The sequence below is a fragment of the Vigna angularis genome, chromosome 4, assembly GCF_016808095.1.
Source record: "Vigna angularis cultivar LongXiaoDou No.4 chromosome 4, ASM1680809v1, whole genome shotgun sequence".
NCBI lineage: Eukaryota > Viridiplantae > Streptophyta > Magnoliopsida > Fabales > Fabaceae > Vigna > Vigna angularis.
The window spans coordinates 29,255,640-29,275,199 of NC_068973.1; the positions used below are offsets into that span (position 1 = coordinate 29,255,640).

The 19,560-nt window shown below is 35.1% G+C and overlaps 1 protein-coding gene across 1 annotated transcript; it reads right to left on the bottom strand.

Moving 5' to 3' along the window:
- Positions 1-15,619: 15,619 nt before the first annotated feature.
- LOC108330428 (proline-rich receptor-like protein kinase PERK10) lies at positions 15,620-19,560 on the bottom strand. The gene is made up of 10 exons (XM_052876510.1): positions 19,389-19,560; positions 19,070-19,206; positions 18,863-18,960; positions 18,299-18,648; positions 17,004-17,456; positions 16,763-16,923; positions 16,476-16,549; positions 16,250-16,397; positions 15,984-16,133; positions 15,620-15,697 (listed from the first exon to the last, which is right to left on the bottom strand). The coding sequence occupies exons 1-10, from the start codon at positions 19,558-19,560 to the stop codon at positions 15,620-15,622; spliced, it is 1,821 nt and encodes a 606-aa protein (XP_052732470.1).

Here is a 19,560-nt window from a genome sequence, read left to right on the forward strand (position 1 = left end):
GAGCCCATTAAATATCAAGATTAATAAATAATGAATGTTAAACAAATAAATAAACTTTAATTTTTAAAATCACCCTTTGTGGAATCATTCTTAATTTAATCAATTTCTAAATTCTGATTCTAGATACCTTTTATACACTGCCCATAATGCTCATGTTTGGAGTCCCCCCTATTTCTTCTTATCTTCTTGTACTACGTACAGAATAAAGTTTTGTGAATTTTAATATACTTTTTTTTAATGATTTAACGGCATTTTTTAAAAAAATATTTTTATTTCTGATTGCTTTATTTATTTTTTTCATCAAATTTTAATATCAAAATATTTTTAAAATAGAATAATAGAATTAAATAGGCTTAATTAACGTAAACATTATTTAGTTTTTCTTGTAATTGATCCAGTACCAGATAAGTATTTTTTTCGCCAAAAAATAAATATATGGAGTACGTTTTTAAAGTAGAGAGTAATTTTAGTTTGTTACTATACGAATCAGTATACTTCACTGTACTCTATTTTGCTCTTATTTTTTTGTCTATGTTTCTAAACTATGTAACAAAACTAAAGATTAATGAGATACATGTCTTATAAGTAAAAAAATAATAAAGATTAATATGAGAAGATCATGAAAAGTATTTTACTTTATCCTGACAAATTTACTTTTGAAGTTAATATTAATAACAAAAACAAATACAACAAAATCAACGATACATGAGTTTTTTCAATTTGTGTTTATTCTAAGAAAATAATCTATACAAGTGTTGGTGAAAGCAAGATACAAAATATTACAAATGTGGTTAATTGGGACATATGAAAAATATATGTAAATTTTAAGATTCTTAAGAAAATATCAAAATTGTAGAGAACAAATAAAATAAAGAACTATTTTTTACAACATGTATTATAATCCACAAATCTATAAAATGTTGAATTACAATAGTCCATAAGACTTATGATGAAGGAGTTTTCAGAATTTAACAAATTAGATATTTCTAAAGTAAGAATTGAGAAAATAACAAAAGTATATGAGTAATTGCAATTAAAACTTAATCAGGTGTCAAATTAATTTTTGATGTCTTATATGTTCTTAAGATTACTCAATTTATTAAGTGTTGTCCAAATGTTAGAAAAAGATTATAAAGTGTCTTTTGAAAACAAATTTTGTATGGTTAGTGATACAAATAACATAAAAATACTCAAAGTTCACAATGAAAGACAACATATTTGTTTTGAATTTGATAAAGAAAAAATTGACTACAAATAAAGATAATATAAAAGAAATTAAAATTAAAAGAAGATAAATATATCTTGAAGACATTTTATGTCCAAATAGACAAAGTAGATGAAAACTCATTTTTCAACATTCATCAAAGATTCAATGCTACTACCATGGAATCAACAATAGACAAAAAAAAGATTATGTTGATAGAAGAGAAAATATAATAAAGAATATTAAACAGAATGAAAATGTGATAAAAAACAAAAGAATTACAAACAAAAGAAAACGGAGAAAATCAAGCATGAAAAGAAGAAAAATCAAATTTGATAATTTGAAATTCAAATAAAAAATTATTAAGCAAACAAGAATGTTAAACATATTTTTTAATACCTTTTTCTTTAAACTAATTTTTATAAATTTTTTCCATTTATAAATATCTTTCATATAAAAAATATATTTAATTATTATTTAGATTTATTTATTACATTTTACTTTATATACATAATATATGAATAAAATAAAATAACAAATTTATCTTGCACACTGTATCTTTTAGATTAAATCATTTTCCTATTTTTAGTTACTCCTATTAAATTTTAATTTCTTCTGTCTTAATTTAGTTTTTATTTTTAAAAAATTGACGCAATAAAATTTATTAATGTTGTATTAACACGTTAAAGAGAGTGTCACATGTTATTTCATATATTTTTAAAATATTTTTTTAATTATATTTATTTTTATTTTTTTAATAAAATTTTGTCATGTGTCAATATGACATTATGCCATGTGTAATGATAGTGTGACGATGTGCAGTGACACTGTCACATATCATTGTATTTGTTTTAATTTAATTTTTGCATTTTTATTTTTTCTCAATTTAATTATTTTATTTTTATTTTGTCTTAATTTAGTCTTAATTTTTTTTAATTAAACAATTTTGTCTCTTTCCAAATTCAAATAAAATTTAATTTGTATATAAGTATTATATAAATATTTGTGTTCTTTAAATATATCTATAAAAGTTAAAAAAACAATGACATGACTGGATTTTTCCAATGATATGGTTTAACGAACTAATTAATGAAGTTAAATTTTATTTTTTAAAAATAAAAAATTAGAGAAAATTTGATGGAAACCATTACTGAATGTTTTCCAATTTTTTATTTTAAATAAATGAATTTTCACGTCATTAATTTTTTTATTGAGCCACGTCATTTAAAAAATTCATACCAGCATATGATTTAATGTTTTTTATAATTTTTATAGATATATTTAAAGAACATTAACATTTATATACAAATTAAATTTTGTTTTAATGTGGGGTGAAACAAAATTATTTAATTTTAAAAAAATATTAAGACTAAATTGAGACAAATTAAAATACAGGAACCAAATAGTATATTCATACGTGACATTCAGTGACACCGGACTCTCGGTGACATGTTTATAGTGTCATTGCTACAAAGCACAATATGAGTTTAACAAGTGCCAATTTTTTTTAAAAAAAATATATAGAAAAATTAAAATTAAAAATAAAAGTAGTTAAAGAATAATTTAAAAACATGGACCGAGGACAATGACACTTTCTTTAACGGTATGAAACTAATGATAAACACCCAATTACGTTAATTTTTAAAAATAAAAATCTAATTGAGATAAAAAAAATAAAATCCCTATTTAAGATAAGTAATAAAAATAGGAACGTCGACAATTATTTAACTATTACCTATCATATCTTAACAATCCTAAAAAATCCAAATAGTTTTTGACAATTTTCACCGATTCTAAAAGCATCCATTTTTTGTAGGTTGATGTGAGATAAAAAGAGTTATGTTTTCCAAATGTGGAAATAGTTTATAATAACAAATATTTCTAACAACGCTTTATACTATTAAGGATCATAACAAAATGTCCAAAGTCGTAGTAATGTGCCCTATAAGGAAAAATCTCGGTAGTAATTAGGATTTTTTTTTTCTGATATAAATTACGTGTTTTTTTTAAAGATAAAATTAACAGTTTTCTACGTAATAATACCTTCTTAAAAGAAATTGCAAAAAGAATCTCTTTCCGTATTGCAAGTACCTCACACGCGTGATGTCTTGATTTGTCAATAGCGGTGAGGAAAACATGCGAGTGAAACTCAAATATTTTATTATATCCCAAATTTACAATCTAAATTAAATTTCCTTACATCAGTTAATTTTCTAAAGTATGCCACTTTAGTAATTTAATTATGTAAAAATAAAAGTCCTTCACATCCTATGCTTTATGACAGTCCAGTGAGAAAAGTATTAGAAGAGCAAGTGAGGGTGCAATGCCATGTATTCTATTAATTACAATTAAGATATGAGTTTTGTTACTATCGAGGGCGGACAACCGATCGGGAAGGTTTAGACAGTGTCGAGCGGATAGAAGCAAGGTTAATATATCCGATCGGGTGTCTCAGCCTGATATGTCCGATCGGATCTCTTAAGAGCAATACGACCGGTCGGGCGGACATATAAAACTATGGACTGGAGACAGTAGTTGAAGGTTCATGAATGTTTAGTTAATGAGGTAACGGTCATTGTCAAGTATCTAAGATGCGCATTGAAAGCCATTAAAAGGTAAATTAATGGGTAATATTCTCTGAAATCATATAAATAACAGTCAAAGGAGAAGTTAAACTCTCTGTTCTGTGATAATTATATAGACTTGCAAAAGTCCATTTTGACTTGAGCGTCGGAGTGTTTGCTGCAGGTCAACCCATTTGTGTTGAGAACGAGCGCGAGGAGAGCGAAGGGAGAAGGACCGATCGGACGAGGAGGAGTGTTTCCGGGCGGAGGCGGCAGGAATTTTCCTCGGTCCCATTCAGCAGAAACATTTTGGCGCCCACCGTGGGGCCGAGGAACGTTGAAGACAACCTATTACAACCGTAAGGATGGAGCAAGACCCGACAACGTTTTTACAGGAGATGAGAAGGAGAATGGAGGCAATGCAAGCGGAAATTCAAACCCTTAGAGCCGAGCGTGATGCGGCCGGAGGGGCGCAGGCTAATCGTCCATCCTCCACACGCGCCCAAACACCGCCAATTGTGGAGATGCCAGAAACCGACCCAGACTCAGAAGAGGACACAGATCCCATTCGTGATAGTTATCAGGGAGAGGCGTAGAGTGAGGCTGGTTCACATCGGACCGCAAACCGTCCGGCCCTGGCCGGTCGGGCAAGAGCGTTGCACCCGTTCACAGCTACAGTCATGGAGGAGCAGATTCCGGAGAGAGCATTTCCGGCACTGGAGAAGTATGATGGGTCAGGGGATCCGGAGGAGCATTTGAGATCCTTTGTTGACGCCATGACTATCTACTCGCCCAGGGAAAATGTGTGGTGCAGAGTTTTTTCCTTGTCAATAAAGGGAGAAGCGCTAGCATAGTTCCACTCGTTGAGGCCTCAAACCATCAATAACTTTGCCACTTTAAGAGATATGTTCGAGCGGCAGTTTTCGGCTGGTAGAGCGTCAAATCTGACATATCTGGAGTTAACCAACATAAAGCAGGAGAAGGGAGAGAGTCTCAGGGACTTCATGGATAGGTTCAATAGAACCGCACGGCAAGTAAGGGGAGTAGGCAAGAAGTTTACTATCAGTACTCTGGCTACTGCGTTAAGGCCCTCCCCATTTGCCGATAACTTGTTTGCAGAACCCCGCTGACACTGGACGAATTGCAAGAGAGGGTCGCTCGGTTCATCAGAATAGAAGAAATGAGGGAGGTCCAAAGGCGACAGCAGGAGCAAAACCCGAGTTCAGGGCAGGAGAAAAAGGAGGGCAAGAATCCGTTCGTACCGGGCGAGCGGTCGAAGGGCCAGAGGTATAGAGATGGGCCGAAGGGAGCTAGGTATGAAAGGTACAGCCCGTTGAACACGCCAAGGGCTAGAGTGTTGGAAGAGGCCCTGAATGCAGATCTGATAAAGGTAAGACCCTCCCGATCATCACCTAGGGCAGATGGAACTAAACATTGCACCTATCATCTAAATATAGGGCATAACACCGAGGACTGCACGGTGTTGAAGGATAAGGTGGAAGAACTGATCCGAGCGGGTCATCTGAGGAAATTTGTTAAGGAGGAACGAAAGACGAGAAGTCCACCCAGGAGGGCTAGGGTGGAGCGAAGTGATAGGAGAGAGGACAGGCGTCCCGACCGTAGGCGGAGTAGAAGTCGCAGCCATGACCGATCGCTGCGGGGAACAATAAACACCATTTCGGGTGGTTTTGCGGGAGGGTCGTCGGCGTCCGCAAGGAAGAGAAACCTGAGGGAGCTTAAAAGCGTCCACAGGGTAGATGTGAGAAAGCGCTCTATGCCGCCAATCACGTTTACGGATGAGGATTTCCACGCTCCCGATCCGGATGAGGATGACCCGATGGTAATAACGGCGGTCATTGCCCGATATAGCGTGGGAAAAGTGTTGGTGGACCAGGGCAGCTCTGTTAACATTCTGTATTGGAAAACGTTCCAACAGATGGACATATCCGAAGATCTGATCGCCCCGTACAACGAACAGATAGTAGGATTTTCGGGGGAGAGAGTGGATACAAGGGGATTTGTGGACCTTAGAACATTCTTGGGAACTGAGAGGAGTAAGGAGGTAAAAACCAGGTTTTTGCTGGTGGACGCGAATACCTCTTATAATGTGTTGTTAGGACGAGCATGTCTGAATGCATTCGGGGCAATTGTTTCCACACCCCATCTCACACTCAAGTTTCCGTTAGACAATGGAACTATTTGCACCGTTCGGTCTGATCAGAGGATCGCGCGAGAATGTTATATGGCTGGGTTGAAGGTTCAACCATCGTCGTCGGATCCACCCAGCCGGCATAGGAGGAGACGATCGGAGGTAGCCATGGCAGATCTAGACCCACAGACTAATACTGACGATCAGATAGAACCAATGGGAGAGACAAAGCCCTTCAGCCTTGGGCGGAAGGAGGAGCAGGTTACTACCATCGGGAGTGAGTTGGAGGAGGATCAGGCCATATTAATAGGCGCTGAGTTGAAGAAAAACCAAGACTTATTTGCTTGGACTGCAGCTGATATGCTAGGAATCCACCCAAAGGTTATGTCGCACAAACTGGCATTATTTAAAGAGGCCCCACCGGTGGCCCAAAAGAAGAGAAGATTGGGGGAAGAGAAGCGATCGGCAGTGACAGTTGAGGTAAAGAAGTTGTTGGAAGCAGATTTCATCCGTGAAATCAAGTACACAACTTGGTTGGCGAACGTTGTGATGGTGAAGAAACTGAACGGGCAGTGGAGAATGTGTACGGACTTCACGGATCTAAATAAAGCCTGCCCTAAAGATTCTTACCCACTACCAAGTATTGATGCGTTAGTGGACGGGGCTTCAGGGTTCCATGTGCTAAGTTTCCTGGATGCGTATTCAGGATACAATCAGATTCCTATGTTTCCCCCGGACAGCGACAAAACAACATTCATCACCGAGCGGGCTAACTATTGTTATGACGTTATGTCGTTCGGGCTGAAGAATGCAGGGGCTACTTACCAACGACTGATGGATAGGATTTTTTTTTACCAGATTGGCAGATGCATAGAGGTTTATGTGGATGATATGGTGGTGAGGAGCCGCTCGGTAGAAGATCATGTGAGAGATCTTGCGGAAGTTTTCCACCAGGTTCGCAAATATAACATGCACCTTAATCCGGCCAAATGTACTTTCGGGGTGTCAGCGGAAAAATTTCTGGGATTCCTGCTAACCACTAGAGGCATTGAGGTGAACCCCGACAAGTGCAGAACAATACTGGAAATGAGAAGTCCGCAGAAGCTGAAGGAGGTTCAGAGGCTGGTGGGGAGACTGACTTCATTATCCCGCTTTATTCTAAAGTTAGCCGAGCGGATAAAGCCGATAGTGAGAATCATGAAGAAGAGTGCGGGTACGGATTGGGACGACCAGTGTGAGCAAGCCTTTAACAAAGTTAAACGCATACTGGTCAGCCAACCGAGGTAATAACCTGGGGACGGTTCTTGCTTGAATCGCGGCCAAACCCCTGTTTTTTTCTTATTTTCATGTAACCTTTGGCCTCGGTTTTACGACAACCGAGGTGATAACCTAGGGATATGACAGCGGTTCTTGCTTGAACCGCGGCCAAAACCCTATTTTTTTTTACAATCATACAATTATCCTACAAAATTACAATCATACAATTATACAATATATTCAACATACAATCAATTCAATCATACAATCAAACAATTAATAAACATTCAAATGATCAATTCAAACATTCAGTCATACATAATTATTCATATTCAACACACACAAAATTAAAAATTAATAAAATGAAAATTAATAAACAGAATAATAAGTCATACAATCAAACAATTAATAAGCATTCAAATTATCAATTCAAACATTCAATCATACATAATTATTCATATTCAACCTACAAAAAATTAAAAATTAACAAAATGAAAATTAATAAACAAAATAGTACGAACCTGGGACCGTGAAAAACCACACAATAATGGAGAAGATGGAACAACCCACGGTCTGAAACGGAACAAATTTAAAAGAAAAAACACAATACCTAAAAAAAGTACAACAAAATGTAAGTTTGATAATCCGAATCAATAAAAAAACGTATCAAACCAACCCAAAAACTAAAAAAAAAACGAAAAAACTCCGACAACCAAAGCCAAATTTGATCGGATACAAACGTAGGTGATGAAAAATGAGGAAGAAAGTCCTTCTACAGTGACGACGACGGCGCAACGGTGGCGTAAGGAAGAAGGGAGAAAGATCGTGGCGGCGTAGAAGAAGAAGAAGTTGCAAAGAGAAATCGCTGGAGAAGAAGAACTGTTCGCGTTCGAGGAAGACGAAATTGTTCACTCTCTGTAATATTTTTTTAACCTAATCAAATGTTACTATCTTGGTTCATTAGAAAACCGGGGTAATAAAGGGGATACGGCCTCGGTTCCCAACTTAACCGAGGCCTATTCTCCTAAAAAAAATTTAAAATTGATCTAAAATGGCAATTTTGAAATTTTTTTCAACCTTTATGCCGCGGTTTCCCGCTTAACCGAGGCCTATTCTCTTAAATATTTAAAATTTGTTCAGATCAGGGAATAGGTCGCAATTCCCCTAAGAACCGAGGCCTATTCCCTGACAGTCTGACTCCAAATTTATTTTAGGACTGCCTTGGGGGCATTCAGAATTTTGCAGGGACAATAGGCCGCGGTTCCCCTCAGAACCGATGCATATTCCCCTGCAAATTTATTTCAGGACTGACTTGGCGGGAATGTCAGAATTTTGCAGGGATAATAGGTCGTAGTTCCCCTCAGAACTGAGGCATATTCCCCTGCAAATTTATTTCAGGACTGACTTGGCGGGAATGTTAGAATTTTGCAGGGACAATAGGTCGCGGTTCCCCTCATAACCGATGTTTATTCCCCTGCAAATTTATTTTAGGACTGCCTTGGGGCAATGTCAGAATTTTGCAGGGACAATAGGTCGTGGTTCCCCTCATAACCGAGGCCGAAAGGCATATACTATCGTGGTTCTGTTGCAACCGAGGCCTATACTATCGATATAATTTCAAAAATGCCACCGCACAATATTATGCTTCGGGTTCTGGTGAACCGATGCATAATGTGCGCGATAATAAATCAATTTTTTACTAGTGTTCTCAACTCTAAAGAGGCAAACTCACCATTGATGAAGATGAAAGCCCAATGGGGAGAAGGATTAACACCCCAAACAACTTCTAAGGGTCTCTTCAAATTGCTCTAAACTAAGGACGAAGTGTGAGAGGAAGAATATTTTTAAAACTCTCATGAAAACATGATTAAATATTCATTTTCTCATTTATAGACTAACATACTCGCCTAACGAGCTGGTCAACTCGCCCATAGAGTGAATAGTGTCACCCAGCAAGTGAACAGTACCAAGTAATATTGAACATGGAATAGTGAATAATGACATATGAATAGTGTAACATCCCAATATCTCACACTGGATAATTCATAATTTATATATTGTAACATTACATTTACGGTAACATCCCGTAATCTCACACTTAAAAATTCATAGTTGATATATGTCTATACATGTTTTAAACTCAGATTTCAACTATAAACTCATAAATATGATTCAAATTCTTCTAACTTATTCTTCGATCTCTTTCTTCATTGGTACTGGATCAGACGACATTCCTTCATCTACTCCCGTATAACGAATTATACGATCATCGTACATACCCAAACACAAACAAGTAGGGTAAGCTAACATGCAACAAATCATTTATAAAACATGCATAATCATATAATAATTATGTCAGACACCCTCATACCATCATACCACAATTCCTATTAGACACTCGTCCCACAATACCCAATAAACACCACAATACCCAATAGACACTCATCCGCAATACCCAATAGACACTAATCCCGACGATATGTTGATGAGCGATTCAATGGGAGGTTCCCCACTTGTGATGCCATTCTTAGTCCCCTCACCATGTCCAAAACCGGCACATAGACCAGGACATCCTGCCCTCCATACCATTCACAAGGTTAGTCCCCTCACTATGTCCAAAACCGACACATAAACCAGGACCTCCCTCTCATCACATAATTCATCCCTCTCTACTTGAGACTAGATGATTATCAGAGTATCAGGATAACCTCCAACTACAGGATCCTCAACCTCAACATATACACAATTACCACATCATTACAGAATCTCTCCACGAGACTCATACAATTCTCACATTCATCAACTCATATTATACCACTACGAAATCTCCCCATAATACTCATATCATGTTCAGACGCATAAATTCAAATCCAATAAATTACAATCATCAATATTAAAATTCATAATTTCGTATCTACCACAATAACATGAATTCATTCCAACGAGATATATTGCACAATAGTTTAACAGTACATAATCTGTTCAACAAGATTTAAGTTAAAAGCTTGTCGAGTAGACTTCCAGGAAAGAGAGGTGCGTTACAATGGACAACTTAAGTACCAAGTCTTTCCTTAGCCAAAATGTTCCTCAACTAGTTTTAACAAATTTCTTATTTACAGATTCAAAATAACAGCATATAATATTAACACAGAAATTCAATATAAATAAATATACAGTAAGCATTAACAATATTCACACATAATTTCAAGACATGCATACTAATAAACAATACTAAATCAGAATATAAAAGCTTAGAAATGTTAGCTCCCCTACCTCTATTCTAGACTTCTCTTGCTCCGAATTTGTTTCTCCGAAAACTTTTCACAACCTCTACTCTTCTTGCAACTAAAAATTTCTCCCTAACTCTTTCTTCTCTATTTCTCAAGCTCTCACTTGATTCTTCTTCTTCTTGGTGCAGAATACTCTTCCCTCCCATGACTATTTATAGGTAAAAATTTTTACTATTCATTAATTTTTATAAATATTATTTATTATTTTAATATTATTTTAAAATAATATTTTAATCATCCACTTGATCAAATCTGATCCTAACTTCTTCCATGCTACATAGGAATTCTTATCCTTTCAATTTTTTTTTTACTATTCACTTTTTACTATTCACTATTCACTATTCACTTTTTACTATTCAATTTTCTTAAAAAAATCCTAAATAAGTTATCAAAAATTTGAACCTCTCCTTCTAGAATTACTATAATTTTATATCCAAATTATCCATTAAAATTATTATTACTAATAAAATGCTAAAATTTACTATTATAAATATTTTTCATGAATCTTACAAATAGTGCCACCGAAATAATTTTGTTTGCTCATTGTGTTTGTAACACTGAACATGACTATTGTGACATTTAGTGCAAGTATTCACCAAAAATTCATTTTTTGTTGTCTAATAATGCTTTCTTGAGTTTCAACTTGTTTTCCTCTACCAAATTTTTTTCCTATTTTTTTATTTCACACACTCAAAGAAAGATTAGAGGTAAAACAAATATATATTAACTAAAACACAAGAAAACATGAAAATACACTAAACTTAAAAATAAAACAAGATGACCAAATTGAGATTTCTATATAAATATGATGAGGGTTTTAATATATATATATATATATATATATATATATATATATATATATATATATATATATATATATAATAAAAAAGTATTTTACTTTTGTGATTTATCTTAATTTATTTTATATTTTAAATAAAAATGATGTTTTATTAATGTTGGATAGATATAGAACAAAGAACGAGGTGTCTCTGTATTACCACCCTTATGTTAAATATCTAAAATTAAACTTTCACGAGTTTGAGTGGCTAAAGATCTCGTATGTATCCTTCATTAAAGATGGGTCTTCTTGTTCTCATGACCAATCCCACTTCTCTCCTCAACTTCACTGCCACTATTCTATTTAATGCTGTGTTCTAAATTTGAATGAATAAACTTTTATCTATAACAACCAAATGATCGTGCACATTTCAATTAAGGGGATGGCGATTTCGCCAAGTTCAAACTTTAAAAGTGTTTTTCCTCATCTTGAAAATCATTGAAATGAAATATTTCATGAGAATCATGTAGTGCACTAAAGCAGCTTATTTGGAATGCTAATGTACTTTGGTAACGAAAAAAAGAGAGCAATGGATACATGACATGACAAAAGCTGTAATTTGTTTGGAAAAATGATTACGTATCTTATCCAACCCTATGCCTCTCCTGTATCCTCTGCTTGTTGTTACACGCTTGCTCCTCATTTCCTGGAACACTTTCCATCATTAGCGTAGCTAGTAATTTCGTGGTCGGAACCCAATTGTTAGAGAAGAAACCAACAGAGCAAATACAATATAAATATATAAAGAAATTATTGAAAATAATTATCTTAAATATATTTGGTAATAGTTATGCTGTCTATTCAACATGAAAGATTAATTTTCCTACACTGATATTGATAACTTTTTGGCAAGTATATCAAATCGTTACAAGTAATAGTGATAAGTAAAAATGTATCGTTCTCCCAAGGGAATTTGAGTTACGTATTTCAATAAAAATTATTTATCAAGATCAATTACTGATGATATTTGTGATTTCAACTTGGATTTAAACATGAAATTTACAACGTAAACAATTAAGATTTAAAAATGCAATAAAAGATCACTGGAATTGGTCTTTGACTAACATTACAGTAAGATCCTGAACAACATATATTCTCTGTTCAAGCATTCACATGAGAGTATCTTGATTTAATTCCTTAAAACTAAGTTCTAAAATTATCCATTGAATTATTAATTCCTTAATTAATTCATCAGATAATTTTGCATTAAGTTCAGATGTTAAGAATGACCAGAAGCACATAACTATTCCTAGCGTAGTTACTTTTAATTTCTTTCCTTACGTTTCTGGTTCTAAAAATACTTCCCAGTACAAAAGAACTTTTATAAAGATTAATACTTCCGTATAATCAAAAGCAAGTCAAGAAAAGAACATGAACAACAACATATATTGCACAGGAAATTTACATTAATGTTTCGTCATACAACCAATTCCAATGAACAGAAAATTTAGCCTATCCTAGACATCTCAAACGTACTCTTTACAGCAATTCCTTGCAGAAAGTGAAGTCTTGATGTCTTGAAAGGTCTCCTGCTCGTCTCCTGAATTCTCCAGTATTTTTCTGGCTATTTTCGTGTGTCAGAAGATAGTTTCTGCCTTTCTGTCACGTCTTTTAAAATCACATAACGTCATTAATTCGCTCAGCGCACAGGTGTGTGTGCGCTATGCGAATTTCGTGTAACTGCTGCCTCTCAACTGATGTTATTCGCATAGCGCACAAGTAATGGTGATAACATAAATAATTAGAAGATTGAGATCATTTATAAGTGTAAAAACAACTTTTTTTCACACTTATCATATATACAAAAATTTACACTGCAAACGGATTAACGATATTATTATTTGAGCCACTTTTTATTAGAATTCCATAAGGAATCCTAACACGAGTGAAACAAGAGAGCGTGTTGTATTGAAATATATTTGGGGTTTTGGTTTTTGTTTTGTCTGGGGAAGGGAAGATGATGACGACGTTTTCAATGGTGGAAATGAAGGAAAGGAAAAAGTAAGCGAGACTTCCAGTGGTTCACGGCATAAACCAGGATTTTGATACGTGGAGCAATTCACAGAACACTAATCATTCCTCTTCTATTTATGCTCACTCCTGTCCCTCTATTTTTTTAAGGATGCTGTTCATCAGTCTCGCTTATGTGGATTGCACATGCCTTTTGGAATCATCCTAACACCATTTTCATCCTCATCAATTTCCCTTTTTTCTAATAAATTACGTCCTAATTATTAATCCATAAATAAATCAGTATCTTAATGCAAATAAGATAAGGTGGGGTCAAAGTTGTCTTCAAGAAATCCACTTTTAGGATTTGTTTCTTACGAGTTTTTTCATTATTCGAAACTAAGTCCATTCTTGTTACTTACGATGCAAATTATATATGCGCCTTTGAATATCAATTGAACTCAACTAAACTCGCCTTCAACTTATTCAATACTTATCTTAATTACTTACACAAAAGTATAAATTTTTTGTTCATTGATGAAATTCGTTTCAAACCACACTGGCTAATGAGAAAGTTGGGTTTATATACACAAATGTCACAGCAATGTTTTTATTTGTCCCCTTGTTGGGGACTCATCACAAGAATCATAATTGGGCTTGGCGTTTCGGGGTATTTGATTCAACTTTGCACAGTACCATTTCCCTCCACCAATCCTAATAGACGATGTTCCGTGAAAGCAATTGCATCAATGTTGATAATGGAATCCACAAATATTCCCAAACGTTTGTAACTTTTGAATTTTTCACCCTTGTTTGATCCCTCCACTATGCCAATACTATTCAAAATCCTACTAGTTATTCCATTCCATGCTATTGCATGGGTCGTACCCAGCTAAGGACGTTTATTATTATAAAAAAAAAGTTATTTTGACACATAATTTCGTCTTTTACCATCCTAAATAATATTAAAATATTAAATTAAAGGTTTAATGTCTCGACAGGTTCCTATTTTCGGCGTGAATCTCAAATAGGTTCCTTTTCTTTTCGGCGTCTCAATTAGATCCTTATTTTTGTAAAATTGGAGCAATTAGGGGTCTGCCGTCAAATTGAACAAACGCCATTAAGGAGAGTATTACGTGGCATGCTGACGGTGTAGTTTTAATTTACGTGGCATTAAAAACGTGTATCAATTATATTTTTTTAATTTTTGAATTAAAAAATTAAATGTACATGGTGGAAATATAATTTAAGCAAGGACAAAGTTGGAAAATCAAAATACCGAAAGCCCTATTCTCCTGTGTGGTGAACGGGTTCCTCGAGCAGTGGCTTCTAAGCCTGCGGAAGATGGTAGAACGACGTCCTCGAGAGGAGTGGTGAACGGCCCCCACCATGTTTATAGGTCCAGTGCTGATCTATTGGCTTTGAATTTGGGTTTAAATGATGGTAATCTTGGACCAATCTCGTCTACCCAGCAAGTTATTTCCTTCGAGGAAGAGTCTGTGGAGTTCTTGGAGAGGCAGGAGACAGCTTTTAACTTGATTGCTCACGTGCTGGAAAATGTCCACATTGAGTCCGGACTTTTGGAGCAGGTTAGGTTAATTGGGAAGAAGCAGCCCTATTATGCGTTTCGTGGCAAGGGTTTTCATTTGGGGTTTTTGAGTTCTCTGTTTTCGCGTCTGGCTCGCGAATTGGGTGTGGTGGTTTTTGATTCCCTTTCTGCAGATTGTAAAATGATTTGGAATTCAACTGTTACAATTTTGGGGTTAGGTTATGAAATTGGATTTGAAAATTTCTTTGAAGGGCTTGAATTGGGGAATTATTGGGGTTTCTTTTTCTCTCCCACGAACCCTAATTTGGAGTCCAATTTTTTTCCCCAATCTGATTTCGATTTCTCAGTTGCAGCTGCACATCATTTTTTTTCCCAGTTTGTCCTTAAGTTACATGATTTAACATCTGTGCAATCCATTTTTTAATAAAAAAATCAATTCATACTCGTTTTTTTAATGTCACGTGTGATTAATCAATACAGTCATCATGCCACCAAACCCAAACTTAACTGTCGTTTGTTCAATTTGACGGTAGACCCCTAATTGCTATAATTTTACACAAAAAAGGACCCAATTGAGACGCCGAAAAAAAAAGGGACCTATTTGAGATTCACAAATTAATAAAATGAGTTGTAAGGTAATGAGACGAAATTAAATCATTGTCAATCAATCACTCAACCAATAAAAAAAAGTACAGTAAACTGACGCATTACCATCCTTTTCTACACAGAAAATGGGAGAAACCAAACCGAAGTTTCTGCTAAATACACAAAAAGAAAGAAAATAAAGTGACTACACACATAGTATGCAGAGATGAAGCTTAGCCGTTAAAATTAGGTACAAATTGATCTTCCAAAGAGTGGAAGTGGCTACTTTCTCCCTCGAGAAGTCGCACAACCTGAACAAAAAGCTAACATTAATTGTAATAATCTGCACCAATTACACAAAATATGCAAGATATTAGAAAGAGCCTTCGTCTCTTATCATGTTCATGTTCTAAATAAAAATAAAGGTTAAACTAAGTAAGAAAATGGAATATGTTTCAAATTAATTAGATATATTTTAGTTCTCAAATTCATAAAATAAATGTTAAAAGAGATACCAATTTCAATTTTACATCAAAACTAAAAAATATTTAACTCAAAATTAAAAAATGGTGAAAGCAATTAGGTTAAATTAGGTACCTCTCCCATTGAGGGACGCATCTCAGGCTTCCTTTGCACACAGAAGTATGCTGCTTTGGCCATGAGGTACAGTTCATAGGTGTCATATGATTCCGCTAGACGAGTGTCAATCAGTTCATGTAAGGCCAACTTCTCTATCATTGGCTCAGCCTAATGTTTCCACACGTAATATTATTTAGCAAGGTCAGTGACATTCATGTTGATATTGCTATTGCAAACAAGTAAAGTTTCTTTCAATGGTTAAAGAGGTAAACAATCAAAGATACCCATTGTCGGAGAGATTGTTGTTGTTCTGGATTGTTGGAATTGCCCACCTGGCGTCCTGATATCAATTGTAACAGGATAATGCCATAAGAGTACACATCTGTTCCCTCAGAAACAATACCGTCTTCAGCATACTCAGGAGCAAGGTATCTACAGTAACAAACAAACTCTTTGTTTTAGTTTTTATGTTCGGAATTTAAGGTAGTTATAGCTAACAAAAATTCTCACCCTAATGTGCCCATTATCCTTGTTTGAGGAGTTTCATTATCAGTCTTCCATTTAGCAAGGCCAAAGTCACCTAGCTGCACTTATAACCAACACACCACTTAATTCAAAGCACACACAGCTGCCATCAAACCATTTATAGTCAACATGCCACTTTAATGCGAAGACAGAAAAGAAGCCTCTCAGAGAATGATAAGATATGGAATTTCCTAGTTATGTAAATGTTGTGAAACCAAAACATTTTATACACTGTATATCCATGAAACTTGTCTTGTTATATGATACCTTACCATGGGAACAATATCGTGGGTGAGAAGTATATTGCTTGGTCGCATGTCCCGATGAATAATAGGACCACCACGGCATTCCTCGTGTAGAAAACGCAATCCCTTTGCAATCCCAATGGCAATAGCATACCTCTGGTGCCACTCAAGAACTGCTGCATTATTTTCTACAGAAATGTATTCATAAAAGTTAAACCTCATTGGGTATATTGAGACTCAGAGAATAAATAAACTATAGCCAACTTACCAAATAAATGCCAATGGAGAGACTTGTTGCAAATATATTCATAAATGAGGATGTTTTTCCTTTCTTTGCAACAATAACCCAACAGCATCACTATATTCTTGTGTCGCGCAAAACTTAAGACGTAGACCTCAGAATGAAATTCAGAAAATCCTTGTGAACTTTCTTCTTTCCTTACCTTTGCCGCAATTTGCTGTCCATCTTTAAGCACGCCCTTGTATACGTGACCGTAGCCACCTTCACCTAATAAGTTGTCCTTTGAAAAGTCATTTGTTGCAAGTTGTATGTCAGAGTAGTTGAACTTCACTGAGTCTGAGATAGATAACTCAGTTCTTGTCCCACAGCCAGTACAAAGAAGCGGTGCGTCTGAATGTTTTGGCAGAAAGTCACTTTGGTTTGGCTTATGGTCAATCTGAGAACTGGTGAGATACCTATATTCTCCTTTAATGCTTATGCCTGCATCAAAGTTAAAACTCCTATTTATTACAAAATGCGATAGGAAAAACAATGGATGTTAACCTGCAAAAACATCGATCTCTTCTATATTCAACTTTTGTACGCGTTTTAAAATGGTAAAACGAACTTAAATACACAAAACCAACAAGTTGATTAGTTTGGTATTGGAATCTGTTCTCATAAATAAGGTTTTAGGTTCAAATCTTCTAGATTAACAAATTGGTGAAATACTCTGTACCAATAATAACTTAGTTATAAACAAATAAGTTTCTATTCAACAAAACAAAAGGTAATCATACTTAAGCTACAAAAATAAGAACGATTAGTCCACAACTAATTACTGATATAAGCTGAAACAATCTCAATTAAAAACAGTTCTTATTTTCTCCCTCCAGTTTAGGAGTATGAGATGCAATTAACTTACTATTCATCATTCTATCTTCTTCTCAGCAAGAGAATGAAATCTACATTTGTCTAAAAATTTAACTGAGCCTAAGTATGATGTTAAGTAAAAGTGAGAAACTTAAGTATCATAAAAAAAAAGACCCGTAAATTCATAACTCTAAGTTTTAGGTTAGAGATAATGTGAATAACTTATGTCTTTCCATTCCACACCACCCCTGGCAACCAAATAGCATATTAAAATATTCCACGAGGAGTGATAATCATGCTTAAAAAAAGACTTTCAGAAAGAATTTTATGATGATATTTTCCAGAGAGCCAGTGATAAATGCTCATTTAAAAACACAATGATTCCATATCATTGCAAGAAAAGCTTACATGCGTAATTCCTAAAACTTGTAAGACAGGCTTAAAAACAATTAAACAGGCTTCCTGATCACCTGATCTTTCTTGCTTAGAAGAGGATCCAAATTCTGATACGGAACTGTAATCGCGCGACCTGTTAACACTTGACTGCTTCGTATATCTCCTAATCATACTACTGGTATCGGAAGCAACTATAGAATGGGGATAGCTTTTGAAAGAGACAATTGAGTGCTCAATGTCTTCGATACAATGACAATCTGATAGCGACACAAACTTTGATAAAGAAAATACAAACTTTGTTGCTGTGATCTTTGTGTCATGTGTATTATGAGATTTCCAAATTTCCAGAGACAAGTCGTCTTTAACCAATGCAACCTTACATGGCAACTTGTTAAGGTGGTATCTCAGGTCGCGCCGAAGATGTCTGTTGGAATTCACCCAATAAAGTTGAAAACCATCAGAAGAAAATAAGCAGGAAACTAATTAAAGTGATGATTTTCTTAACATATGCACTACTAGCTACGCCTATTGCCATAGAGGACAAATTTATTGGATAATATCCTCATCGACTAATGGAAATCATCGATCAGTCAAATGCAAGAGATAATGGTTATTCACAATCTGAGAGATAATAATACCTGTCAAGTATTATCCACGATGCATTATAGTTTGTAATCTCCTGTAAAACAACTTGTTTAATTGGAAATCCTGCCGTGACTTTAATTTCAATAGTAGCCTGCACATCAACTTATAGTTAGTAGTTGGGAGCATTGTTCTAATTGCAGAGTTATAGCATGCATTTGTTAAGAGTACTTTGGAAGCTCTCTAGAACTTAAACAATGTACCCCTTCACTTTCAAAATCTTCATAACATGATAAAAGCTCACTAGCATACGTATCAACTTTCTTTTTGACTTCTTCCTCCATTGTACGAAAGTTGGTTCCAGCAAATGACTCGGGACATGCTAATGTCTGGTACCCCACTATTAATCCAAAAGGAGGAAAACAAGTCATGCAATGAGCACTCAGAAAATTGAAGGAACAATCTATATGCATACAAACTGATGCAGATCAACAAATGATTGAAGAGATAATATCCTCAACGCATTGGTAGATTCATTTCTCTTTCTCAAACAGATTAAAGAACTGCAATATTAACACTTACTGGGGTGAGACACTTTGTGCAACACACAAAGCACAAGCAGCTTGTCACCATGAGAGAGAAAGGAACCCCTGGCCCGGACATGATCAGCAACGAGTTTGATCTCGTTTTCAGTGCGGTCCCTTGTGGCATCACATGCAACCACGACGTAAGAAGGAGTAGGAGGGCTTTCCAT

Coding starts and splice junctions, on each gene's coding strand:
- LOC108330428 (XM_052876510.1), bottom strand. CDS start 19,560: ATGGAAAGCCCTCCTACTCCTTCTTACGTCGTGGTTGCATGTGATGCC. Junction 17,457..18,298: donor TTCTAAGCAAGAAAGATCAG/GTGATCAGGAAG, acceptor ACTTTGATGCAG/GCATAAGCATTAAAGGAGAA. Junction 16,398..16,475: donor AGGATAATGGGCACATTAGG/GTGAGAATTTTT, acceptor TTGTTACTGTAG/ATACCTTGCTCCTGAGTATG.